Raw genomic sequence first — 27,883 nt, 5'->3', positions numbered from 1 at the left:
TATGTAGCCCCCCATAAATTAGCAGACGGGTTTTTCTTTTCAATATGATATTGTTATTTTCAGTTACAATGTTCTACCAAATAATAGCAAGTGTTCTGGCTATAATAGTATGGTGTTTCTTTCGGGGTAGGAAGTCAGATGTGGATGATTTGCCCGGACCACCACGATGGCCCATCGTGGGCAGCTTGCCCATTTTCCTGGGACTTAATGAAAGTATGTATCATCTTTATCCGACTTTGCTAAAAGGGGGGTTATGTTTTTGATCAATGATTTGACAATAGTTGATTTGGTACGCTTTGTAGCGTAATGCATTTAGAATGTAGATATTTGTAGTGTTAAATGCAATTTATAAATAGTTGAAAAAAAAATGGTGTCTAAAAATGTTTTAAAACTGAAAGAGTAGTTAGTATTACTCTGACAAATTAAGTTCTTGGGTAGGCGGGGAGTTGAGTGGTCGAATAGAGATTTTTATTTTTTATTTTTTACAAAATAAAAAAAATTGTGTCATATAAGTAAAAAATATTTTTCAGGTGAAATATTTTCAGTGATAACTGGTTTTTCGAAGAAATATGGGCATCGTATTGGTATGAAGATATTTCATTACAATATTATCCACTTGTACAATCCTAAGGACATTGAGGTAATTATATGTATGTACTGTACTGTAGCTTCTCAGTTTTACCCGCAGTGCTCTGCTCCTGTTGGTCTTAGCGAGATGATATTATAATATAGCCTCGATGCCTTCGATGAGGGCTTTCTAACACCGAAAGAATTTTTCAAATCGGAGCAGTAGTTCCCGAGATTAGCGCGTTCAAACAAACAAACTCTTCAGCATTCTAAAATTAGTATAGATTAGTAATTATTAGTATAGATACTATATATAATATGAATACGCATAAATCATCGCTCAGTAATAATTTTATTTTATTTTTTATTCTTCATAGTTCTTAAAAATAACACTAAAATTAAAATAAAATAAAAATTAAAACAATCACCAGATGTATTTGCGTCAGAAACAAGAATAATATAGTGGTACGGGAGCTGTTAACGTTAAAAAAAAAGTCATTTTAGTATAGTTGGTTTTTTTTGATATACTGTTCCTCTTGCTATTTCGGTTAGAGTCCGGGCTGTCTGGCTGGTCGCAGTGGTTGCGTTTTTTAGTGCGCATCTCATCTGCACAGGATAATTTCCTTAATTTAAAGTCATTTTTTAACGCGTAATTTTTAATATTTTGCCTTTAGATAGATCCATTAGACATAATTTTTTTATTGCAAGACGTTTTTTTCGTTGTTAAATAGGTGCCAGACGCAATTTTTTATTTCGTTTTTATAAAAAATTCAAATTATTTTAGAATGTCTGTAAATTTCATATTATGTTCTTCAAACATAATATAATCTAAAATTAATTAGCCAGACGCTAATTCGATTGTTAAGTATTAAATATGTACAAATAAAAACGTAGTGAAAGTAGGTAAGTATAACGATATGATGATTGTGTATATGGAGAGATAGTTTAAAGTGCAAGAGAGATACAAAGGGTCGGCCGCGAAAATTAAATAACAATAAACAGTAACTTTTTTTTTCGAAAATATAAGATGCATAGAAATTGAACTGTTCCTACTCTAGGATTCCCTGTGTTGTGGGAACAAGTACCTTCCATGGTACATTTTATTACTTAGGCTAAAAAATAAACTATGTATTAGAGTACATCAACAATCTTCTATACAAAACATTTTTTTTATTACTTAACTATTAAGTTATGGGTTTAAATGAAAACAACGATTACATAAACTTATTTATATTGTTTCCAATAGCACATTGCCTAATACCACACATTACACACCGCGTACAAGAAGAAAAAGAACCACAGACAAAATACAGTGTTGCCAATACAAGTTAAATTTTCTAATATTAACTAGTGACCCGCCCGGCCCTGGCTTCGCATGGGTGCAATGCTGATACTAAATACACTACAGAAAAACTGTGAACGTTGAATATAAAAACATAGCGGCCCGCTCCGGCTTCGCACGGGTATAAAATATTTAGCCGGGCGGCCGGCTGGTACCGCCGCAAACGCTACGTCCCGCAATTTTTAAATCTGTAATATCTTCGAAAATATTCACTTAAATCATGCGGTGTAAAGGGCCATATAGATCTATATTAAATGAACAATGTATTCAAGGTCTTTAATTGGTTAAGGATTAATGCTGTATTGGTTTAAATCGCTTCGAAAATTAGCCATTATTTGTCGTAAAAAGTAAATGACAAAAAAAGTTATTGTGGGTTATCCATAAGAGATAGACATATAATACCATCACGGACTTTTCTGTAGACCTTTTCAATGTGTACTATAGTTAGTACATTATTTTGATAAAACTCGTAGGGTGCCTGCGTTTGCACTGTAAGTGGAAAAAATGTAATTATTTACGAAATCACATTAGAAACCTCAAAAATAACAGTACTTCTCCACTATTTAATGGATGTTATTATACATATAAACCTCCCACTTGAATCACTTTATCTATTTAGAAAAAACCACATCAAAATCCGTTGCGTAGTTTCAAAGATTTAAAGAGACATAGGGACAGAGAAAGCGACTTTGTTTTATACTATGTAGTGGTGATGATAACAATATTAATTCATTAATCTTAATTCTTAATATATATACATAAATCTCGTGTCATAATGTTTGTCCTCAATGGACTCCTAAACCACTTAACCGATTATAATAAAATTCGCACACCATGTGCAGTTCGATCCAACTTGAGAGATAGGATAGTTTATACATGTAGGACCGCTAGTATACCTATATAAATTCATGCTATGTAATTGTTTAACCTTCATTGATATAGTTTTTATTCCATTCTTTTCAATGTATGGTAACTTTAATTTATTTTTCACTTTTATGTTTTTTTTTTCATTTTAGCTTTTATTTATAAGAACAAGTGTAAATAATATTGTATTCTTGCAATTATTTCCTGTCGCATAGTTAAAATACACTAGCTGATGAGCTGCATGCTTCATTACTTTTTTTTATTTATACACATTATTTAAAACTTAACAATCGAATTAGCGTCTGGCTAATTAATTTTAGATTATATTATGTTTGAAGAACATAATATGAAATTTACAGACATTCTAAAATAATTTGAATTTTTTATAAAAACGAAATAAAAAATTGCGTCTGGCACCTATTTAACAACGAAAAAAACGTCTTGCAATAAAAAAATTATGTCTGATGGATCTATCTAAAGGTAAAATATTAAAAATTACGCGTTAAAAAATGACTTAAAATTAAGGAAATTATCCTGTGCAGATGAGATGCGCACTAAAAAACGCAACCACTGCGACCAGCCAGACAGCCCGGACTCTAACCGAAATAGCAAGAGGAACAGTATATCAAAGAACCAACTATACTAAAATGCTCACTTGTCAACGTTGGTAGCTCCTATACGATAGGAAGTAACATTTTTAAGCTATTGCATAGCTTCTATCGCGGGCCTTGAGCGTGGGGACCGAATCCAGAAATTCCGTAACGAAAAAACCTCACGCTCACTCAGTGGGGACACTCCGACGGGCACGGAGGTGTGGCTTGAAGGCATAGCATGCAATAGCTTTACCGCGGCAGTCCCCGAGTGACACACGTCTTTTTATGTTTTTAATTTTATATCATTTAAACAGTGCAAGTGTTCTAATAGACCGGGAGATACTGACACAAAATTTCGAGTCATTTGTAACAGGATGGCGGTTCTACAGGGGTCTTAGTACGCAATGACAAAAAGAAAAATGATGGTGTGAACGCTGGTACCGGTGGGTTAGTCGCGTGGGCGTTAGTCGAACTCGTCGGAAAAATAGCGAAAGTCAAACGATTTGTAACACAAAAATTTTAGAATTTACCGATAGCCCATAAAAAAGAAGTAGGCGGTAGTGTCATGCCATACTTTTCCGGTATGACTTACAGCCCGCCATACCGACGCGAATGTGTTGATTTAAAAAAAACAATTATTCAACCATTTGTACCAAGCTAACTCTTGCACAGGTAACCATCGTCGTGCAGCCATTTACGAAAATCGCCATGCCATACTTTTCGGACGATTCCAAATGGTCGCCATACCGCCGAAAATCTGCAAAATTTTTTTATTTCGCCTATCTTTTTGTACCAGTATTGCATTTGGCTTTTTGGAGAGTATTTGATAAAATGTGACCGTTATTATATTTGCCATACTTCTAGTAGGGGGAAAAAGTGCTGTCATACTTGAAAAATAAATTTATTATTAATTTATATAAGTGAAGATTTCCAACACCTAGATCTTTGAAATTTTGTATTTATATTCGTTGATCCTCAAACTTACAGGAAAAATAAGTGCCATACTGTTACAAATTGTTTGACTTTCGCTATTTTCCGATGAGTTCGACTAACGCCCACGCGACTAAGCCGCCGGTACCAGCGTTCACACCATCATTTTTCTTTTTGTCATTGCGTACTAAGAACCCTGTAGAACCGCCATCCTGTTACAAATGACTCGAAATTTTGTGTCAGTATCTCCCGGTCTATAAATACGAGTAACAAAAAGAAAATAAGAAATGAGATCTTTTCTTTATATGGCATTTTTGAAATTACAATCTACAGATTAAAAATGTAACTTCCTGCACGCCGCGGCTTCGCCCATTTTGTAGAAAATTTATTACTGAAACCTCCCTTAAAAAGCACTATCTGTTAAAAACAAACCTCATCAAAATCCGTTGCGAGGCATACTTAAAGATAAGAGACGGATAGATAGACACAGCGACTTTTGTTTTACCCTACGTGGTGATTAATAGTACATTCAAATGGACATAAATAAAACGTTTCTTTTGCAGATTGTTTTAACAAATTCGAAGAATATATCGAAGACGAAAGGATACCTTTTTTTGGAACCCTGGCTCGGATCGGGGCTGCTGCTTAATACAGGTATGTTTAATTTTCTTTGCCGTCCTAGATAGCTTCAAGTCTCAAGTTTTCTGGCAACTTAAGCCCGTACGAAAGTCCGTCGTTAACCTAAGTTTTAAAGTTTTAAATAATCTTTCTCAAAAGCTTAATGCTCATTTCTTTAGCTGCGAGATTTATTATATTTCTAGTTCATAAATCCATTCGCTTCTTATTAAAAACGTTTTCATAAAAATTTATGGAAATCATATTAAAATATCCCCGTACACTTCCAAGTTTTTTTAACAAGAATCCTCATGTTTTCCTTTTGAAATTAATATAGATAATCATGGCCGACGATGCTAGATAGCAGGTATATTTTTTATTACAAAGACTACATGTTCATCTATAGATACAAATTTATCGTACCATAGGTGCAAAATGGCACAAGCGTCGTAAGATCCTTACACCGGCGTTCCACTTCGACATTCTGAAGAACTTCGCGCGCGTGTTTGAAGAAGAAAGTCGTACTATGGTTCGAGACCTGCATGAGCGGCTGCAGCGCGGCGAACGCAACCTCGACGTGATGCCCTTTATCAGCGACTACACGCTCTATACTATCTGTGGTAGGCTCCTTATATCTATACTTAATATTATAAAGCTGAAGAGTTTGTTTGTTAGTTTGAACGCGCTAATCTTCTCTGGTCCGATTTGAAAAAATATTTCAGTGTTAGATAGCCCATTCGTCGAGGAAGGCTATATGCTATATATTATAATCACGCTAAGACCAACAGGAGCGTAGCTACGCGGGTGAAACCGCGGAGCGCAGCTAGTAAATACATATAAGAAACGATAAGTAATCCTTCTGTGAATTTTTTCTGTTAAGTGTGATTGAATCTGTTTACGGCTTACAGTAAAAAATTCTTTAACTTAACTTACTTTACTACTTCAAAATTTAATTTAACTTACTCCCATTATAAGCGTGTTCACAGTAATACCACAGATAATATAATCCTATACTAGTAATAGTATGGAAAATTAAAGATCACTAATTATTTATTTTTTTCAGAAACCGCAATGGGTGGCAGATTGAATTCAGAAACTAATGCTGCAAAGGAATACAAGAAGGCCATTTTAGGCTTGGGAAAAGCTATCTATCGCCGTTTGACTCGATTCTGGTTGTTTTTTGACATTATGTTTTATTTATCACCAACTGGCAGACAATTTAAGAAGGATCTAGAACAGAACTGTATCTTCACGAATAGTATAATTGAGGAGAGAAGAAGGAAGAGAAATGGAATAGACTTTACGGGGTCGGGGAAGAGAATGGCTTTGCTGGATCTCTTGTTGGACGCGGAGAGTAAAGGGGAAATTGACATGGAAGGAATAAGGGATGAAGTGAACACTTTTATGTTTGAGGTGAGTAAATAAAACAAATATTGTTATCTTGAATTGCATGAAAGTTTCATGTTATTAAAAAGTCAGAAGGTCAACAACGATAGTTGGAAAAGCGACCATATTTTACGTCAGAGGAAGTTTGATGCCTCAATGCTGGTCTTAGTCCGATGAGTACAGTGATTTGCTTTCTGATAATTAATTAATAATTACTGTAAAAAATGAATGAATGAATGTTTTTTATGTATTGTCTAGATGCAATTATGAAAGCAATGATAATAACTTAAAAGGGGAGGACAAAAACATCTATTATTATATAGTATAATAGAATGTTGTTTTGATGAAATGTTTTTGCCCTGTCTGTTTATTTTTACTACGTTATTATATTATGATAGTGGATATCATGAAAATATGTAAAAGATAGATACGTTATGTGGGTACTTAGCAAGTTTTTGTTTGTAATTCACTGTTTCAAACTTCAGAAATTGAAAGGCGATTAAAGCGCTACTCTTCAAACGACGCGACGCCAACCACTTTCAGGGTTGTCACTTGACAGTTTCACTTTGACGACATCTGTATTACAGATTGATCTGTTTTTTTAAAACCTAATTTGATCTACATTAGTCGAGTTGGATAAATTCAATACAGCATGGGAATAAATTATTTTTGAAATAATACGATTATAAAAGCAAAAAAAGTTTTTTTTGAATTTTTGGTTTAGAGTTTTTTTGTAAGTGAGCCTCCCTTAAAAATTATTTTATTATATGTTTTTAAAGCGGCAACGGAAATAAATATTGTCTGAAATTTAACAAATTCTAACTATCACGATTGAAGAGATACATTTATAGCCTTGGTGATAGATGGACGGATCGGCAGACAGACAATGAAATCTTACGTTCCCGTTTTACGTTTTAAAAACACAGTATAGTTTATAATGCGACATTATCACACTATTTCAAACTCAAAAACAAACTCAAACATTTATTAATTCAATTAAACTTCTTCAAGAAGCACTTTTGAATCGTCGTTACATATTTTAACATTTACCACCGATTCGGTAAGCAGTATCTATGGAGAAGAAACCCCATAGTCGCTCTTTTAAAATCATGTCAATTTTACATAGGTAATTTGTAACTACATAATATAAAAAATTGATTGTCTGTAAAGTCGGTTTACTGACGATAGTTGAACGTGACAACGTCCGATTATGCTTCTTTGTCGCTCTTTCCGCGCTCTCGCTTGCACTTCAAGTCTTACATGGAACGCCCCAGAGCGAGGTATACGCCGCATGAGTCATGTTTTTTCGTGCGTGCAGCCGGCTCTATCGAATTATAAGACGTTGTCACGTCAAAAATAATTATTAGAAATGTGTTTTAAATACATATTTAGAAGCAGCCCTAACAGTTGACGAGGTAAACCCAATCATTTTGAATAAACTGCAATTTATCCAGACTTGTTCGTTCCGCATTCCACATTGATTGATAAACTGAACGGGATGCATTTTAACCCACTCCCTTTGATGTTACTGGTTTGTAGGTTTGAGTAAATAGTAAATATACCTTTGGATAAGGTAACAGAAATTCAGAAACATGTTTACAAAGCTTTGCGTTAATCGATATGTATCGTTTCGATGTATCGTTTGAATAAGGTTAAGCTAAATTACATTTCAACCGACTCAAAAAAATATTCGTAAGTATTTTGAGTTTTGGATTTTTTATCATTGAATGAATTGAAACCTATGAATGAAGGAGGTAAATTACTTTTTATTGTGATATATTGAAAACTAGAGGTCCGCCCCGGCTTCGCCCGTGGTACATATTTCGCAATAAAGGGTAGCCTATGTCCTTTCTCGGGTATCAAAATATCTCCATACCAAATTTCATGCAAATTGGTTCAGTAGTTTAGGCGTGATTGAGTAACAGACAGACAGACAGAGTTACTTTCGCATTTATAATAATAATAATATAGTATGGATTGTAAATTGTAATAAATGGAAAAATAAATTGAATTGAATTGTCTTTATAAATTATTCGTTATTTTGATAATTATTTGTTCAATGGATTTGATTCATTGGAATCGCTTGCAGGCATTATGGTATTGTTTTCACAGAATAGGTGGTATCGGTGTTGTTAGATCCATTAAAATTTCATCGAAAATTTCAACAGCACTTGTGAAATTCGAAATAATCTGAGTTTACAGGAAATGTAACAACAAGTCTCTTTATATTTCTATGGCTTTTGTTAAATTTTAACTCCTAACACAACTGAGGGATTTTATAAATGTTAAGCGTGTCGCTTTGGGTCTGTTTACTTATCATGACTTTTAAAGGGAAACTCAATTTAAGTATGATTTCTTATGACAGTGACTTTTTAATTTTTATATCAATAGAAATAAATATATACTAACCTAGTCTACTAGTTTTTGGAAGGGTTCGCCGGCGTTTTCTAGACCTCAACAAATTATACACGAATTCCACATATTTTTAGAGTGAAGATAAACAAAGAAAATTTCATGTTTTGCATTTTCCCGCTCTCTTTACTAAATTAGTTTCATAAATATCTATAATGCTCCAGACGGTCTATTACTATTATATGTATAGATTGGAATTCCATTGATGGCATAGCATTCACCTTTTACATTGAAAATTAAATCTAGATGTTAATTGCTAGCACTAAAAGGTAATTACCGTAGAAGCTGTTGCTAAGAAGTAATTTAGAAATTTTGTACTATAACTGTTAAAATAACTCAAAGGCTAGTACCTAGGACTAGGTATTCTGATCAACTTGTGCCATTCTTTGTGTACTAAAATCAATTATGTGATTTTATATTGACTGGTTAATTTTTAGGATACCTACTAGGCTTTAGTAGGCTTTAGGCTATTAGGCTTGTATTAAACCTTTTCGCTGAAAAACAAGAAAGCTTTTTTGCGATTCCATGAAAATAAATACGTTTTCTCTTTTTGCCTTATCCAGATTAATTGATTTCGAAAATAATTTTACAGCTATGGAATAGGAAATGGCAATTTGTACACTGTATGGGCTGCTGATTGATATGGTATGATATCCCATACACTCCTTTAGCTGATAAATTGATAGTTTGATAGTTTCTACTGATGATGTAAAACAAGTTATTGCCTTTGATCACTTTATTGTTGATTGCTATAAACTAATGATGATAATATGATATTGATATATTTGATAGTTGATTGATAATGAGATTAATTGATATAGCGCGTACACCCCGAGCGCTTTACACGAGCCGCGAGCGCAGACCAACTGGGTGAAGATGTTCTTGTCACCATAATGAAATAGGATCGTGTAAAGCGCTGAGTCAGGATGTACGGCTAGCCCGTACATGCTCCCAGGCCAAAAAGATGATATTGATGATATGATAATGATCTAAAACTAAACAAGGTGATAAACAATAAGAACTTATATCTAATGATGATGATATTACAATATATGATCTTAAATGCTAAACACAGGGGGAGATTATACATTGAACATTGATAGAGTGTTGTTTGGGGAAGTGGACCGATCACACTTTTTGCTTTTTGCACTTTCACTATCACTTCTCACTAACACTTGTTGCTGCAATGGCGAGCCCTTAGCTCGCGCCACCGGCCCCAGCGGCCGCTGGAGAGGCGAGCCTCTGGCTCGCGTCGACGACACCGGCGACTGCTGTAGTGGCGAGCCTCTAGCTCGCGCGGGAGACCCCTGCTGCTGTTGTTGAGACGGTGAGCCCCGTGCTCGCCGCCTTGCCCGCCAGAATAAGATGCCACCGATAACCAGTATGATGACCATGGCGAGATAAATCATCGCATAATGATGTATATCGTGATAAGATATACCATCGATGACTGGATCAATCTTTTTGATGTTGTTAATTTGCTCTTCAATCTTGATAATATTTGATGTGATATTATTTGTACTCTCATCGGCTGGCAGGTCCGTTAATGATAAATTTATTAAATTATTGATAGGTGATAACCATGATGTGTTCATATCAGGTGTTATTTGCAATATATTGTTCTTCTTTCTATAAGTTTGAATATAAAATTCTGATGATTTTATCAAACAATTTTGATCAATTGATATGATTCCGGTGTTATTTAATTGGATGGCCATAAGTTTTTGTTCACATAATATCTTGTACTGGCAATTGTTGCAGCAAAAATAAAAGTATTTATTGGGCTTGTTGATTGAAACTAAAATATTCTTGCATTTATTCATAACAGTTAGACAGCTGTTGGAGTTTTCTGCTTTCTCACATAAGTCTTTTTCGCTATTAAAATGATAAATAGGCTTGTTAATACGACACAACATTGTCTCTATGTTTTGATTCTCACAAACATGTAATTCGATCTCTGATAGCATTATGAATGAGTCTTTCTTTATATTTAGCGCCAGGTATTCGCTAATAGGTACTATACTGATCATATTTTTTTCAAATTGTTTTGGAATAGCAATGACCTTGAGTAAATCATATGTATCTCTAGTGACTAGAGGTATTGATATTTCGAATATGAGAAACTTTTTTGATAATCTAGCTTTGATCTTTAGCAATTTATAAATACTTGATGGATTCGTGGGGTCAGTGGGTAGTGATAAATCTTTTGATAATTGGGATGATATTATGTTCAACTCTTCCTGCAGTTGCTTGGGGGTTAAAAAGTGAATGTTATATTTTCCATTAAATATATCTGTGATAGTTTCTAATAGATAACCTTGAATGCTTTTAAGTTCAATTAAAATATTATTAACGATTATCGCTGTCATAGTAAATTCACTGATATAGGTGTTGTTTTGCATCTCCGACTGTAATACGCCCATTGCAATGTCGATTTCATTTAACTTTTTGGTAACGCTTTTATGATGATTTTGCATAACTGATTCAATTCTTTTGATAAGATTAAATTCCGCTTCTACAACGGAAGTTTGATTTTTCCATAAACTAGCCATGTGCCGCTGATTTACTTTAATTAATTCGATATCTTTCTCGTACTGTTCGGCAAAGTTACTATCGAGTATTCCAAACAACTGATTAGCGACGTAACCTACACCGTTGATAAGGCCGCGCCGTCTGCGCGCGTGCCCGTCCAAACGCTGATCTAGCAACAATCTATTGTAATGTTGTAGCTCGGAGTACTCATGATTTAATTGATACATGATACCTTCGCACTGTGAATGTTGTTTTATCTTAACACAGATGGATTCTAAGTATTCTAAATACTTGCGAGACGCCATGTCGCCATGCCAATACGGGTTCATGTCGTAGTAAACAATGAGTCTCCAGTCATCTGTTATTAAATGCATTTTTGCAATGTCGTCGAAAAATAAACTTGTATTATTTTGTAGCGGAGTGATATTATATGAGGCGATTGTGTTTGTAAATAATGTCATAAAAAATAGAAGAATTGTTGTTGCGACGGTTGCAAAATTGTATTTTTGATTTCTCCTTCTCGTGGTTGTATGATTGTTTGATACTGTTTCTTCTTGATTGACGGGTAAAATTGATAACTTTATGATAGGTCTTTTGATATATCCATTTTTAGTTTTTAATGTGACCACACGCACGTAGCCATCACTACCAGGATGCAACTCCACCACTCGCCCTAAAGGCCATTTTCCTGCGGGAAGATTGCTGTCGTGAATGATTACAATGTCATTTAATTTGATATTATCTTTTGATTGTCTCCACTTGCTTCTCGTTGATAAATTTGTTAAATATTCATGTTGCCACCTCTTCCATATGTCTTGAAATATTTTTTATGCTAAATGTAATCTTGTTCGTAGACCCCTCTCTGTTTCATATATTGATAATACTGGACCGCTGGCTAGAAAATGTGATGGTGTCAAATAATCGAGCTCCTCGGAGTCTTCTGTTAAAGCACAGAGTGGCCTTGAATTTAAGCAAGCCTCCAGCTGAGCTAGTATTGTACTATATTCTTCGTATGTTAATCGTTGCTCGCCAACCACCCTCTTAAGGTGAAATTTGAGACTTTTGACGGCTGCTTCACTAAGACCGCTCGCTGAAGGCCAAGATGGGGCATTAAAATGCCATGTTATGCCCATATCCGCCACCTCTGATTGAAATTGTGTGTTAAATATTTTGAGTATTTCATCGTATTCTTGCTGTAATATTTTATTTGCTCCTATGAAATTAGTGCCGTTATCACTGTAGATGTGACCAGGCTTACCCCTGCGAGCTGACATTCTACGCAGGGCTGATATAAAACTTGCACTTGATAAATCTGATACCAGTTCCAGGTGTACAGCCTTGGTGGCCATACAAGTAAATATTGCAATGTAACCTTTTGTTGTCTTGATACCTCTTCCAGCGTTTGATTTGATAAATACATGACCTGTATAGTCGACTCCCACGTTGTAGAAGGGTCTTGATGGGTTTACTCTAGCAGCTGGTAAATCTCCCATAATTTGATGATGCTTGGTGGGATTATGCCTCCTACATTTGATACATTGTCGTACTATCTTTTTAACAGCCCTATAGCCACCCATAATCCAATATTTCTGCCTCAAATATGATGATGTTAGCCTAGCACCTCCATGATAAGTAGATTGGTGTGCTTCATTAATTAATAATTTCGAGAGACGACTGTTATTCGGTATGATGATAGGATTTTTCATGTCAGGGTCAAGGTAAGCATGTCGCAGCCTTCCCCCTACTCTGATGATTTGTTGTTGATCGATATAAGGATTTAATTCACATAATTTACTTTTCCTATGTATATTATTACCACTTCTTAAATCTGATATTTCCCTTTCAAATGATAACTGTTGAATATTTCTGATAATAAGCAATGTTGCACGTTTCAATTCCTCGACTGATAAATAACTTTGATATTTATTTTTGTTGTTGGTGAATCTACACATCCATGCAACAATTCGCACAGCCTTACGGAATGTGCTGTGTTTTGATAATATATCTAGTATGATAGAATTATTATGATGATTTGTTACCGCAGCGGTAACTTGTTTTGATACTTTCAACTCTTGATCTGTTGAATATATTGTGACCTTATTATTTTGATCACTAAATGTTGATAGCCACTTGGGGCCTTGCCACCACAAAGAATGATCCTTCAATTGTGATGCTGATAAACCTCGACTTGCACAGTCAGCAGGATTTTCTTCTGATTTGACATACCGCCAGCAATCTGGAGGCATGACCTTCGTTATTTGCTGCACTCTGTTTGCCACAAACGTTTTCCATCTAGCTGCATCTCCATTTAACCAACCTAAAACTACTGTACTGTCAACCCATCCATACATTTTGATATCATGATCCTTAAAATATTCCTTAACCTTATTCATTAATTTTGATAAAAGTAATGCTCCACTTAATTCTAATCTAGGTAATGTAACGACCTTGCTAGTGGGCACAAGTCTCGTTTTTCCAACCAATAATGTTATATGTGAATCTTCGCCTTTATTTACACGGCAATATATAACACATGCATATGCTTTCATAGACGAGTCACAGAACCCATGTAACTCGATACTATCGCAATTACGGGTGTGAATCCAGCGTGGTAGTTTTATATCTTTGATCACGCTAATATCGTTTCTAACTTTGATCCATTCCTTATATATTTCTTCTGGTATTTGATCATCCCATCCTATATGCGCCGCCCATACTTGTTGAAAAATAATTTTTAATTTTGTTGATAACGGTGATAGCCATCCGATAGGGTCGAATAATTTTGATATGTCTGATAAAAGCATTCTTTTTGTTATTTTTGATGATTTCAAGGGTTCTAGTTGCAAATGAAATGTAAAAATATCTTCTTCGGGATTCCAGCCTAATCCTAGCGTTTTTGTTGTTTCTGATTGTTTAAAACTAAAATCACTAGAATTGATATTGGATTCTTTTATATTTTGTGATAATTCCGTAGTATTTGATTTCCACTTACGTAAGTTAAAGCCACTTGATTGCAATAACTTAATTAAATCGTTTTGTAATATCTTAGCTTCCTCTATGGAATGACAACCGTGTATGACGTCATCCATATAAAATGAGTTCTCTAAGACTTCGATTGCGGAGCTATGTAAATAATTATTTCTCTCATCACTAGCCAGCTGTTTTAAGGTCATCATAGCTAGGAATGGAGCTGCTTTTGTACCATAAGTAACCGTCGTGAGTTGATATTCACGAATAGGTTCCGAAGTAGAGTCCCGCCATACTATTTTTAATAATTTCTGATCTTCCGGGTGTAGCCAAATTTGACGAAACATTTTTTCTATGTCCGCAGTAAAAGCAAATTGATATTGTCTCCATTTAATGATTAAAGACTGTAAATCTTGTTGAAGATTCGGACCTTTTTGCATAAGGTCATTTAAACTGTATCCTGATGAAGTTTTGCATGATGCATTGAACACAACTCGAAATTTCGAATTTATGTCGCTATCTGTACGCACGCAATGATGAGTATTGAAACACTCTGGCTTAGACGTATTAGAGGCCGGTATCATATGACCCATTGAGTGATAATCTTGCATAAATAATTTATATTGTGTATGAATGTTATTGTTTTTGATAAATCTCTTTTCTAACGATTTAAATTGCGCTACAGCCTTGAATTTTGACTCTCCTAATTTTTCCGAATAATTGTTATGCATTGGAAGACGAACCTCGTAACGGCCATCTTCCCACCTTGTTGTTGTATTTTTGTAGTAGTTGATACATTGTTGATCTTCGGTTGATAATTGCGACTCCTCAATGATATCCTCGATTTCCCAAAATTTTTGAATTTCTTCCAAATTATTGATGACGACGTTGCATTGTAAAGTTTTCACGCTACCTATCAAAATCCAACCCAGCTGTGTGTTTTGTGCTATAGGCATATTATTATTACCTTTACAAATTCCTTCCATAACAATTAATGAATAAATATCTGCCCCTAATAGCAAGTCCACCGGGCGACTTATATTGAAGTCGGGATCGGCTAATTTGATATTGTTGATATACGGCAAAAATGGCTTCGAAAAAGTGCTATTAGGCAGGTTATTCACTAGGTTTTTCATGATATATGCTTCCGTTTCAAATTGAAAATGATTGTTAATTGATGCACATGTGATTGATATGACACCCTTGCAATTGCTCTCCTTGATACCGACACCTGATATTACACCACGGCATTGTTGTCGAGGTTGTCCTAAAATTTGAGCAGCGTGTTCTGTGATAAGTGAGGTTTGAGAACCTTGATCAATTAAAGCCCGCATTTTGATAAATGACCCGTCGTTTGCTTGTACTTTTAATATGGCCGTCGCTAAAAGAATCTCAGGTGTTTCACGTTGCATTGAAACGTGAGCATTCCTCTGCACCTGTTGCGGCTCATGTTTTTGATAACCCTGGCTTGCTATTTTCGAAGAACTAGGTATGGATATCTCATACGCCTCGTGTATGATAGTATTATGCTTCCCATGGCATTTCAAACATCTTTTTTCAGAAAAACATGGTTTACCATTGTGTGAATAGAGGCAACTTTCGCATACACCCAATCTTGTAACCGTGCCGCGTCTTGTTGGAGGTGTCATATTCAAAAACTTATTACAGTAAAACAGACAATGCTCGTTGGTTTTGCAAAGTTCGCATTTATGATGTTTCTGCGAACTGATGGGAACTGATGGGTCTTCTTGTTTGCGATTTTGATGGGAATGGGAAATAAATTTATTGCTTGTGGGAAACGATGTCTTGATAAAATTTTTGTTTAATTTATAAAATGGTTGATATGAATTCTTGATCTCAGGTTTCTTTTTTAATGACTCTAATGATGTAAATTTGTTCTCCAAAAATGTTAAAAACTCTTTTAATGTTGCTAATTCTCGAGGCTGTTTTAAAGCATTGATATATGCGTTATGCGTCTCGGAGTCTAATTTCTGGGCAATTAAATGTACAATTAATGGATCCCACGATCCTACGTCGACACCTAAGTTTTTGATAGCGTTGATAGTTTCTATGGTCGTATCATGTATCCGTTTGATATGATTTAATGATGTTTGTTGAGCGACAGGTATATTCAATAAAATATCAATATGCGAACGGAAAATTAATGATTTGTTATTGTAGCGATTATTAAGTATATCCCAGCATATTAAATAATTATCCGAGGTTATTGGTAGATGCTGAATAAGCCTTTCAGCTTCTCCTCTAACTTTTGTTTTCAAGAATTGCATTTTTTGCGCCGATGATAATGATGGATTGTCATGAATTGTTTCTTTAAATACATCTTTAAAAGAGCACCACTGATGATAATTACCACTAAATACTGGTATTTCTATATGTGGTGTAGATTGTTCCCTATGTGATATAGACCATAATTTTTTGTTGAGCGATTTGATGATATCATTATATTTTTGTTCATATGATAAAAAGGTATTCTCGTATTCCGAGTTTCTACCCCCAAGCTCACTGTCCAACTCCCAATGGAGAGAGTCTATTAGAGACCAGCGCGACTGTATTGATTTTAATAAATGATCGAATTCCCACTTTTCGTTAACATCATCCAAAATTATATTTGATATTGTATGATCAAAAGCCTTAAAATAACTTATCTGTCTACGAATCATTTCGTCCGTTTTGCTACTAATTTTTTGATCAGTTAGTACCTTAGAAGATGACTGAGATTGAGAGGTCCCTGGGACACCGAGAGGTTTAGCAGGTTGTAATAACGGTGTCTTAGGCCTTTCCTCTTTGCCTTGATTATAATTAGAAATTACTCCCCTGATATATTTATATCTATCTTGCGCTAACTCAAACTCATTATTTTCGAAATAACTATGAGATCGTATGACCTCGATATTACATAAAGCATTATGATTCTCTTGATATTCGTGCCAGTGTCTATCTAGCACATCCAACCTTCTTTTTATGTAATCGAAGGTTTTCCTTTCCGCGCCATCCTTTTTAAAATTACTATAAATGTTTTCGATGGTATTTGATAGTTGTTGTTGATTTTGAAGCAAATCTTCGGCGTTAGACATGATAAAAAATTTAAAGACTCACTGCTTGATACTAATCCTCACTTGTGAACACTAACACAACACTGATCACACACACAATATGTCCACACGCGAGGTCCAAGGCTGCGAAGGACCAAAAAGAGAGTCCTTATGATGATTAAAATGATATTTATTTTTCGCTCGAAGAACCAAAAAGAGAGATGTATGGGCTGCTGATTGATATGGTATGATATCCCATACACTCCTTTAGCTGATAAATTGATAGTTTGATAGTTTCTACTGATGATGTAAAACAAGTTATTGCCTTTGATCACTTTATTGTTGATTGCTATAAACTAATGATGATAATATGATATTGATATATTTGATAGTTGATTGATAATGAGATTAATTGATATAGCGCGTACACCCCGAGCGCTTTACACGAGCCGCGAGCGCAGACCAACTGGGTGAAGATGTTCTTGTCACCATAATGAAATAGGATCGTGTAAAGCGCTGAGTCAGGATGTACGGCTAGCCCGTACATACACAAATTAATTTGCATCCAAACGCACACGAACAAATATGTTGTATTTGAGTTAATAGAGCTAATATAATTATTCAAGTATTTTGTTATACTTGGACTTTCAGTGGAAAATGTTGTATTCAATTTTTTTTAATATATTTTTACTGTTTTTATCCGTGCCCATTTTCAACTGAAAATGTTAAATCAATGACCATTTTTTTGTAGAATTTTCTTCTGATATTAACATTTCGTGGGAATTTAAATAACTTTTGAAACATTTCTTTTTTTTTCTTTTCAGGGTCACGATACTACGGCAATGGCGTTGACATTTGGATTGATGCTTCTGGCTGACCATGAAGATGTTCAGGTATTTAGAAAAAAAAAATGGAATATTTTTTTTATATTTGTTGCCAGTCTTATCATGTTTACTTAGTAAATTTATCTATGGTTATGTGGTTATGCACAGATAAAAAATGTATGTCAGCTCGCGAAGTCTTTAGTTTTATTTTTATTGCATCACTAGCTGCGCTCCGCGGTTTCACCCGCGTGGCTCCGCTTCTGTTGGTCTTAGCGTGATAATAATAATATACAGTCTTTCACTATAAATGGACTATCAAACACCGCAAGAATTTTTCAAATCGGACCAGTAGTTCTTGAGATTAGCGTGGTCAAACAAACAATCAAAATCTTCAGCTTTATAATATTAGTATAGATTACCGACTGATCAACTGTTACTTTTACCCATGCTTTTACCACCTTTTACTACAGATAATATGATACTATACTTCTTTTGCTATAACCCGTGATATAACTAATTAATGGTAATTAACTCATTTGAAAAGGCTGCGAGAGCCAATTATTTGAGGGTCTATATTGTGATGCCGAATAGTCTGTTATTTACCCGGGAATTGGTCGATTACAGCAAAAGTTTTCTTTGAATTTCGACTTCTAGGTTCAATAATTATCGTCTTGAAACTGTTCTTATAATTTATTAGAGTTGTCGATTTCTACCATGATTTATTACTAGAAATAAGACGTGGTTTTCGTTCCGGTAGAATACTAAAACATTTTTTCGTACAGTAGGATTTTTTTTTATAAAATAAACATTTTTAAAGACCGTTGTATCAAAATAAAAACGCATTAATTATTATCTATACAGGGTGTCCCACCCTTGGTATACTAAGCTCAAAGGAGGTTATAGTTTTGCATATGCTGAGTACGTAAAATATACTTATAAAATTCCAGACGCATTTCTTTTTTCAAATAGATGAATTCTTAGAACTCTATGTGTACACCCATAACCCGCCCAACTTTGCCACCCGCATGTTTTCATTGATAAAATGCTCATATTAGCGAAGCGGTATATGCCGGCTGCGCGAAGTTAGAGAAGAAAACATGGATATTAAGGAAAAATGTAGCAAAAAAAATTTTAAGTAAACTTTTTTGTTTAAGTATTTTTTACGTGATCAGTGTTTGCAAAACTACAAGTCCCTTCGCGCTTAGTATACCAATAGTGGGACACCCTGTATACTTACCTTAAAAAAAATAATATTCAATTTCTAATTATACATTACAGGAAAAAATATACAAAGAATGTAAGAGCATTATTGGAGATTCGACGAGGACCGCCAACACATCAGATCTAGCTGAGATGAAGTACCTGGATGCTGTAATCAAAGAAGTACTGAGGCTGTATCCCAGTGTGCCTTTGATTGGGAGAGAGATCACTGAAGAATTGGTGTTAGGTACTTGTTAATTCTATTATGTTTCTCGTTGAATATTTGCCTTATGAAATGTAAATATCATGTTAAATGTGAAGTAATTAGTATAAATTTTTAAAGAATAAAAAAAAATCGATCACGAGGCGGGATTCGAACCCGAACGAATTTCACCTATTTTTCAAAAACTAAATACTTTTTGTCTGTAAAAATCAAACTTACAAGTAAACATTTATTAATATAATCTTTACAGATGATCTAGTAATACCACAAGGTTCTGAAGTTATAATACACATATACGAGTTGCAGCGGCGAGGCGACTTGTTCCCGGATCCCGAAGTATTCCGCCCGGAAAGGTTCCTACATGAGGATAAGATTAACTTCAGCTATTTGCCGTTTAGTGCTGGACTTAGGAACTGTATTGGTAGGTTTAACAATGCTTTATTATTTGTTGTGGTAATAGATTTGTTTCTGGATCCTGAAATTTCCTTTCTGGATCCTAAAGGTTTTTTTACTGGAAAGGTGCCTACAGCACGGCAGATATTTTATTATTAACAAGCTATATAATATTTGGTTGCTTTTATTGGAAAGAAAGGCCAAAATATTAGTATGATAATAATTATTCATCTTAAAAATATTATTTTCAGGTCAACGTTTCGCAATGCAAGAAATGAAATGCATGTTAAGTGAAATAATCCGCCATTTTAAATTCTCACCCATCGTGAAAGGATATCGGCCCAGTATCAAATCAGATTTGGTACTACGACCCAATGAACCTATATTGGTGAATTTTTCTGCAAGATGACGTATAAATTGACAAGATTATTAAAGTGAAACTTCTTTAGGGGCGTCGAGAGTAAAATTTTAAGATCGTGTTATGGAAATACGTCACGTCATGAAGTCAGACGACGATTTTAGTATCTTTGAATCCCGCTCAAGAAGTTTCACTTCCGACACGTGTGCTTGGCACACACGCTCTTTTTCATCCATGAGCGTTCGCTTTTTCGGGGACCCATACAATTAAATTAATTTTACGCTAAATTTAACGCTGTGATATTATATTTGTATTTCTTTGGACAATAAGTGCTAATTAAAATGTTAATATTAGAACACATTGTTTAATTTAAATACATTTTAAAATATCCCCGATGTTTCCTTCATAAATTTTAATTTTATTCCTTGGTGGCTACTGTTAACTTTATGTGTTATAATTAGCTATGGTAAGTTCTCTCATATTCTAAAATAATTAAGGCAGGCTTAAATAAATTTGGAATTCTATAAATTTGGAATAAGAATTCCAAATTTATTTAAGCCCGCCTAAAAACGGATTTCTACAAAATTGCGTGTTTGACTTTTGCCATTACATTTGTGTAGGAGTCACAAAAAGGTTATAAGATTACAATAAATATTTTTCAGAAATGTATTACTCAGAACATTTATTTTAATTTTGAAACCTTATATTCCTGAGAACTTATTTCAGCTCTTATGGGTTTTGTTTTTGAGACAAATATTACTATTTCTGTGTAAAAATTTAATCTTTCTTACATGTTTATCTACACTTACTAATATAATAAAGCTGAAGAGTTTGTTTGTTTGTTCGAACGCGCTTATCTTAGGAACTACCTGGTTCGGTGTTAGCCCATTTACCAAAGAAGGCTATAATAAGCTACATATCATCACGCTAAGACCAACGGGAGTGCAGCACTGCGGGTAAAACCGCGGGGCACAGCTAGTTTTATCTATGGTTAAAATCATAACAATCGGTTCAACCATTTTATAAACTGAATACGCATACATATCAATACAATTTCGTCTTAGATTAAGGATTGGTCTCCGCGCGCGCGCTACGACTAGATACCGCCCCACCTAAAAAAAATAGCTCTGTGAGTGCGGCAACTCAGTTCTGTAGTGTGTGTTAGGCAATTTGTAAAGACGCTAGTGTGTGTGAAGAATTGGGCTGCCAGCTACATAAATTTTACCTGATAAATGGGAAATCTGCCATCTTGGAAAGAAGTTTGAAAAATATATTTTTTCATCCTGACCTGGCCGGGAATCGAATCCATGAACGATTTGAGTCGCATGACTCAAATCCACTTGCGACGCTACTATACTATAGTCACAAAGGTTGATTAAAAGTAAAAAAGCGGAAATAAAAAATATAACATACTAAATGAGTCAGTTAAACATGGTTAAACCATCGAGATAGAATGTACTACGTACTAGAGAGGCGATCGCTACTACACTCTCTTTAACACGAGCTAGAGGTAAGAATCACAAGTCTCTTTAGTCTGTGTCGGACTGTGCCCCCCGCTTGCCGCGTCAACACGTGTTATTGCTCTGTTCAAAATGCCTTCGTGTTTGCTTAGATATTGTTTTAACAGTTCCCATAATACAAACAAAGCCCGAGGAGTGACTTTTCACCAGTAAGTTTCCTTATTATGAGTAAGTCATGCATTTTACTAATATTGTTATCATTTTGCGAAAAATCACCACGCGTTCTGCGTTTCGCGCCATTTTTCATAGACTAACAGCACAGACGTGACACTATCGATGAGTCTGTTAAAAAAATGTAACTGGATTTTTTTAACTATGTATATACAATATCTACTAGGAAAGATTACCGTGGTGTAGTACCTAAATATTTATACTTTTACCCGACTACGCAAAGTAAAACGGTAGGTTATATTAAGTAATATTTATTTATTTACCTATTTTTATTTATTAAAAAAAGCCTAATCAATAGTTGTTCCAATAGGATTTATAAATTATTATGCACAACAATTACAAATAAACACAACATTCACAGAAACTAATACAGTAAAAGTTCCTTAATCGCGGTTCCTTTATTCGTGTTTTCACTATTCGCGGATTAAAAAAATGCGACCCAATTTCTATATTCACGACTAAAAATTTTTTTTATTCGCGGATTTAATAAGTACATACATAATAATAAAATTATTCCAATAGGTATCTTACCCAATATCCTTGTCAAATGGACTAATAAGAAAGTAAAATAGATCTTATAACAAGTTTGCCTAAAGTACATAATATTATGTTCTTAAATGATATCGCCGAGGCCTTTGACACAAGCCGCCTTTGTCGCAAGCCACCTCTGCAGCGATTGATGTTTTTGAGAATGTAAATAAACAGAATGGAAGCAACCTTATAACTCAATAAATAAAGTATATTTTTAAATGTAGTTCCGTTTATAGTAAAGTTACAAAAATTGTGATCGAGTAAGGGCGCGTCCATAAATTACGTGAGGTGTTTTTTTAAATTTTCTGCACCTCCCTCCCCCCCTGGTGAGATGTCGTGAGAATTTATTCAACCCCTCCCCCATCCTCGAATCTCGCGTGAGATTTTTCAAAATGTGAGTTTCTTATACGTAAACGCCATCAACATTGAATCATCGTATCCATTTAAATTACATCATGAAGCAAAAACTGATAAAACTATTGATTACTACACAAAACGACAAAAGCTTAATAAATTGATATTATTTAAAGGAAATTAAAATACATAGTTTAATATAAAATCCTCGTTTTATTAATTCCCTAGTATCAGTACCACCAGATAGTACCGAGTAAACAGATTGCACAATGTGTCGCATCTGCACGCATTGCTTAATCTTTGAACTTGAAGCCACGCCTCGCTCGTTCCACACGTACCCCACCACATCGGCCGCGCGCAATGTTTTTGTTTGGAATAACCCCTCTAGTAATATATCTCGATGGGTTAAACAGAAATAAATTATTGTTATTATACTCTTTTATGTATGTATTAGTAATAGTATTGAAAAAAAAAGTTCAAATTATTGCTAAAAGATTCAACTCAACCACGTGTATTTTTTTGGATATGCAATACGGCAACACTGAATGGCATCGTATTTTCGTAGAAAAAAATTTCGAAGTAAAGGAGAAATTTCGAATAATACGATACTTAGTGATGGTACGTGATCCCATTGTCATTCTTATTTTTTGTTGTATTATTTTTAAATAGTTTTATGGCACAAATAGGCATTTTACTTCAGATTTTGTTCAAAATCTTTATAAACTATCGGTTCGCCCTCTCCACACAATGCTTGTGACACGACTGGCTTGGGTACGCCGAATTCGGCGTACTTTTAGTTGCCGCATTTTTCAAGTACGCCGGCGGCATCTAGTCGTAGCGCGCGCGCGGAGACCAATCCTTAATCTAAGCAATTTCGTATTACCTTTCTCAAACTAATATCGGTTAATTTTCCGGTAGCAGTTAATTAAACAACAAAGTAACAAACAATTAGCCGAAACTTCTTACAAGTTTAGGTATATTATTAATTATACTGATTGAAGATGATAAATTGATCAAGTTAGAAAAACTCCAGGCCAAAGTTCGTAAACAAAGTTTTTAGAATGACTTTGTTTGAATGTTTAAGTGCCAGTCATGGTGATTAGTACTTTATCATCATTTCACAGGAAATGGCTTGATGACATATAATTTAGTTTGAGAGTTATGTCTATAGTTCTGTGGTTTTTGTTGTGAATGAAAATAGGTGTATTATGAAAATTATTTGTAATCTGAAGAAAATCTATCTATATACTAATATTATAAAGCTGAAATGTTTGTTTGTTTGAACGCACTAATCTCAGGAACTACTGATCCGATTTGAAAAATTCTTTCGGTGTTAGATAGCCTCATTTATCAAGGAATATATCATCACGCATCGTGCATCCGCGAAGTAATATATCATCACGATAAGTCCAACAGGAGCGGAGCAATGCGGGTAAAACCGCGGGGCACAGCTAGTATTTCTTGCTTTTAAGTAGATCAAAACGTAACGTATTCGTAACTTTAAAAAGTAGAGTTACAAATGCTTCTTTTCATATATTTTATTCTATAGAACTGTTAAATTTGATTTGAGTTAGAGTTTGAGTTTAAACTCACACACAAACTCATTTTTTGTTCATAAATACATAATTAATGATAATTTCACTACAATTTTATTAAAATTTGCGTAAACTATACCACATCAACTCACATCATAATAATTATTATACACAGCTATTTGGATTATCAACGATAAAAAGATAATATTTAAAGCGAAAGATTTTGTAAAAATATCTTATCTATAGTTAGTATCATTAATTAATAATATAAATAAATAAGATAATACGTATAAATATTCCATCTATATTTACTACGGTTCATGCCAAGCAGTGTATGTTTTATGTAAATATGTATTTTAGTAATAGACTTGTAACTATATTTATGTACTAAAACAATATTTGTAATAGGTAATCCGTACTAATATTATAAATGCGAAAGTAACTCTGTCTGTCTGTCTGTTACTCAATCACGCCTAAACTACTGAACCAATTTGTATGAAATTTGGTATGGAGATATTTTGATACCCGAGAAAGGACATAGGCTACCATAAACCATTTATTGCGAAATATGTACCACGGGCGAAGCCGGGGCGGACCTCTAGTAGGTAATAATATATACAAACAAGCTGTGCTTCTCGCTCGCGCCGCTCCTGTTGGTCTTAGCTTGATGATATATAGCCTGCTAGCTTTCCGCCCGCGGCTTCGCCCGCGTTTTCAAAGAATAACCCGCATAGTTCCCGTTCTCGTGCGATTTTCGGGATAAAACCTATCCTATGTGTTAATCCAAGTTACCCTCTATATGTGTGCTAAATTTCATTTTAATCGGTTCAGTGGTATGTACGTGAAAGAGTAACAAACATTCATACATCCATACTTACAAACTTTCGCTTTTATAATAGTAGTAGGATAGCCTTCCTCGATAAATGGGCTATCTAACACCCTAAGAATTTTTCAAATCGGATCAGTAGTTCCTGATATTAGCGCGTTCAAACAAACAAGCAAACTCTTCAGCTTTATAATATTAAGTAGGTATATATTATTGAATTATGTTAAGTAAGCTATTTCTCTACTTTTAATAACTAGTAGATTATTTTCGTAAGATTTTCAACTTTTATCAGTTATTTAAAGCGGTGAAAAATCCAACAATTTATTTGGCCATTTTTATTAGACCGGGAGATATTGACACAAAATTTCGAGTCATTTGTAACAGGATGGCGGTTCTACAGGGTTCTTAGTACGCAATGACAAAAAGAATAATAAAAACCGGCCAAGTGCGAGTCGGGCTCGCGCACAAAGGGTTCCGTAGCAGCAAATATAATAAATTACAGTTAAATCAACCTATCTCAAAAACTATAAGAGATACTTTGATCAAACCAAAAATCGTTGAAAGAGTTAATTAGCATGCATCACCTCTATTTTTTTTAGAATTTTATACCCCGTAGTTATAAAAATAGAGGGGGGGGGACATACTTTTTACGACTTTGAGAGCTGATATCTCAAAAACCGTTCACTTTAAGAAAAATGTTTTTTAGAAAACTTTATATCATTTTAAAAGACCTTTCCATTGATACCCCACACGGGTATGTACATCGAAAAAAAAAATTTCATCCCTCAGTTACATGTATGGGGGGCCCCACCCCCAATTCTTTTTTTTACTATTTAGTGTCATATTTTTGTAGCGGTTCATACAACACATATTCCCATCAAATTTCATCACTGTAGTACTTATAGTTTCCGAGTAAATCGGCTGTGACAGACGGACAGACGGACAGACGGACAGACGGACATGACGAAACTATAAGGGTTCCGTTTTTGCCATTTTGGCTACGGAACCCTAAAAATGATGGTGTGAACGCTGGTACCGGCGGCTTAGTCGCGTGGGCGTTAGTCGAACTCGTCGGAAAATAGGGAAAGTCAAACGATTTGTAACAGTATGGCACTTATTTTTCCTGGAAGTTTGAGGATCAACGAACATAAATACAAAATTTCAAAGATCTAGGTGTTATATAAATTAATAATAAATTAATTTTTCAAGTATGACAGCACTTTTTCCCCCTACTAGAAGTATGGCAAATATAATAATGGTCACATTTTATCAAATACTCTCCAAAAATCCAAATGCAATACTGGTACAAAAAGTTTGGCGAAATAAAATTTTTTTGCAGATTTTCGACGGTATGGCGACCATTTGGAATCGTCCGAAAAGTATGGCATGGCGATTTTCGTAAATGGCTGCATGACGATAGTTACCTGTGCAAAAGTTAGCCTGGTACAAGTATATTATTATTAACCCGACTTTCTTTGATATATCTTTATATATATTTTATATATATATTTATATTTAACTGCTACATTATACATATCTCTTATTTGTACATATATGCAATTGGTGCATAAATATCATTTTTATATTATATAATTACTTAACAGTTAATACTGCTTGACTGGCTGCGCCCGGGATGACCCCAGATAAAAAATTTCCTGTTTAAAGCAACAACATGAAATTAATAGGAAAAATACAAAATAAATACGAAATATTAATATAATATTATTATATTAACTAACTACGGAAAAACGCTTTTTATCATTAGAATAATTTCGTAATAAGGTCATGATTCAGTCCTCTCACTGAATTGAAATGTCATTGTGAGTATAGAGTTTACACAGAAGCCCTCTTTAACCGATTTTAAAAAAGGAGGACGTTATTGCTATCTGTGCTATATACAGGGTTACTTGTAAAACACCAGCAACCTCGCAGGACAAGATAGCTAACAATCTAACATCATAAGTAACAACATTTTGTTCTACGAGTTTTGATAATTTGTTAGATTTTATTTTGGTTTATCAGTTATTTAAAGCGGTGTAGGTTAGGTAGGCGGTTAGGTAGGGGCTGAGCGGCGAACTAAAAAATACTAAAGCGAACTAAAAAATAGAAAATTTTATCAAATAGTTTGGAAAATCCAAAAGTGCACGCCTCATAATTTTTTTTAATAATTATTTATTAATTATTATTTTTGTTTATTTAATAACAATTAAACCACATCGAATCAGACCCTGAAAAATGAAAGGGTTCTATTCCTGAGCATACTCAAGCGTAAGAGAAAAAAAAAGACTCGATTAGTAAAGTATTTCGGTCGCTATCGTGTTAACAAGAAAAAGGATCCGCACATACAGACACACGGACGTCCAAGACAGAACTTTTTTAAACTGCTTTTTAACTAGTTTAAATAACAAAAATGACATCAAAAATATCATGAACGTTAAAAATAGTGTTTTTTCTTAATATGTGTGTGTATGTATTATCTTACAAGTGCAATGTATGATACATAAAGACATTTTAAGTTTGAAAAATCAGATGTTTTGCGCGAAGTGACAGTAGTACCCACCTCAACGCTTCGCTTATGAGGCGTGCAATTAGTGTATTGTCATCGGTCCTCAATAAATCTACAAAGTTTGAACGAAATCTGGCCGTTTAAAGTGGGTCAAAATCGCGCCCAAAGAAGTCGGTTACAA

The 27,883-nt window shown here is 34.4% G+C and overlaps 1 protein-coding gene across 1 annotated transcript; it reads left to right on the top strand.

The window, feature by feature from the left end:
- The first annotated feature begins 586 nt into the window (after window positions 1-586).
- On the top strand, window positions 587-20,310 carry LOC149899952 (cytochrome P450 4C1-like). Its single transcript, XM_090112821.1, has 8 exons — window positions 587-640; window positions 4,860-4,950; window positions 5,340-5,531; window positions 5,975-6,324; window positions 18,086-18,154; window positions 19,364-19,532; window positions 19,759-19,929; window positions 20,153-20,310. The coding sequence occupies exons 1-8, from the start codon at window positions 587-589 to the stop codon at window positions 20,308-20,310; spliced, it is 1,254 nt and encodes a 417-aa protein (XP_089968947.1).
- The last annotated feature ends 7,573 nt before the right edge of the window (window positions 20,311-27,883 follow it).

Source organism: Colias eurytheme, chromosome 19 (assembly GCF_061535395.1).
Source record: "Colias eurytheme isolate Ceu_HAF_F1 chromosome 19, ilColEury1 Martin Lab GWU primary, whole genome shotgun sequence".
In the NCBI taxonomy this organism is placed as follows: Eukaryota; Metazoa; Arthropoda; class Insecta; order Lepidoptera; family Pieridae; genus Colias; species Colias eurytheme.
This window is presented reverse-complemented; position numbering and strand designations above follow the sequence as displayed.

Bases quoted from the DNA above. Each gene is read 5' to 3' on its own strand.
- LOC149899952 (XM_090112821.1), top strand. From the start codon at position 587: ATGAAGATATTTCATTACAATATTATCCACTTGTACAATCCTAAGGAC. The intron at 18,155-19,363 runs GTATTTAGAAAA...TATACATTACAG, and splicing joins CTGACCATGAAGATGTTCAG to GAAAAAATATACAAAGAATG. The intron at 19,930-20,152 runs GTAGGTTTAACA...TATTATTTTCAG, and splicing joins TGGACTTAGGAACTGTATTG to GTCAACGTTTCGCAATGCAA.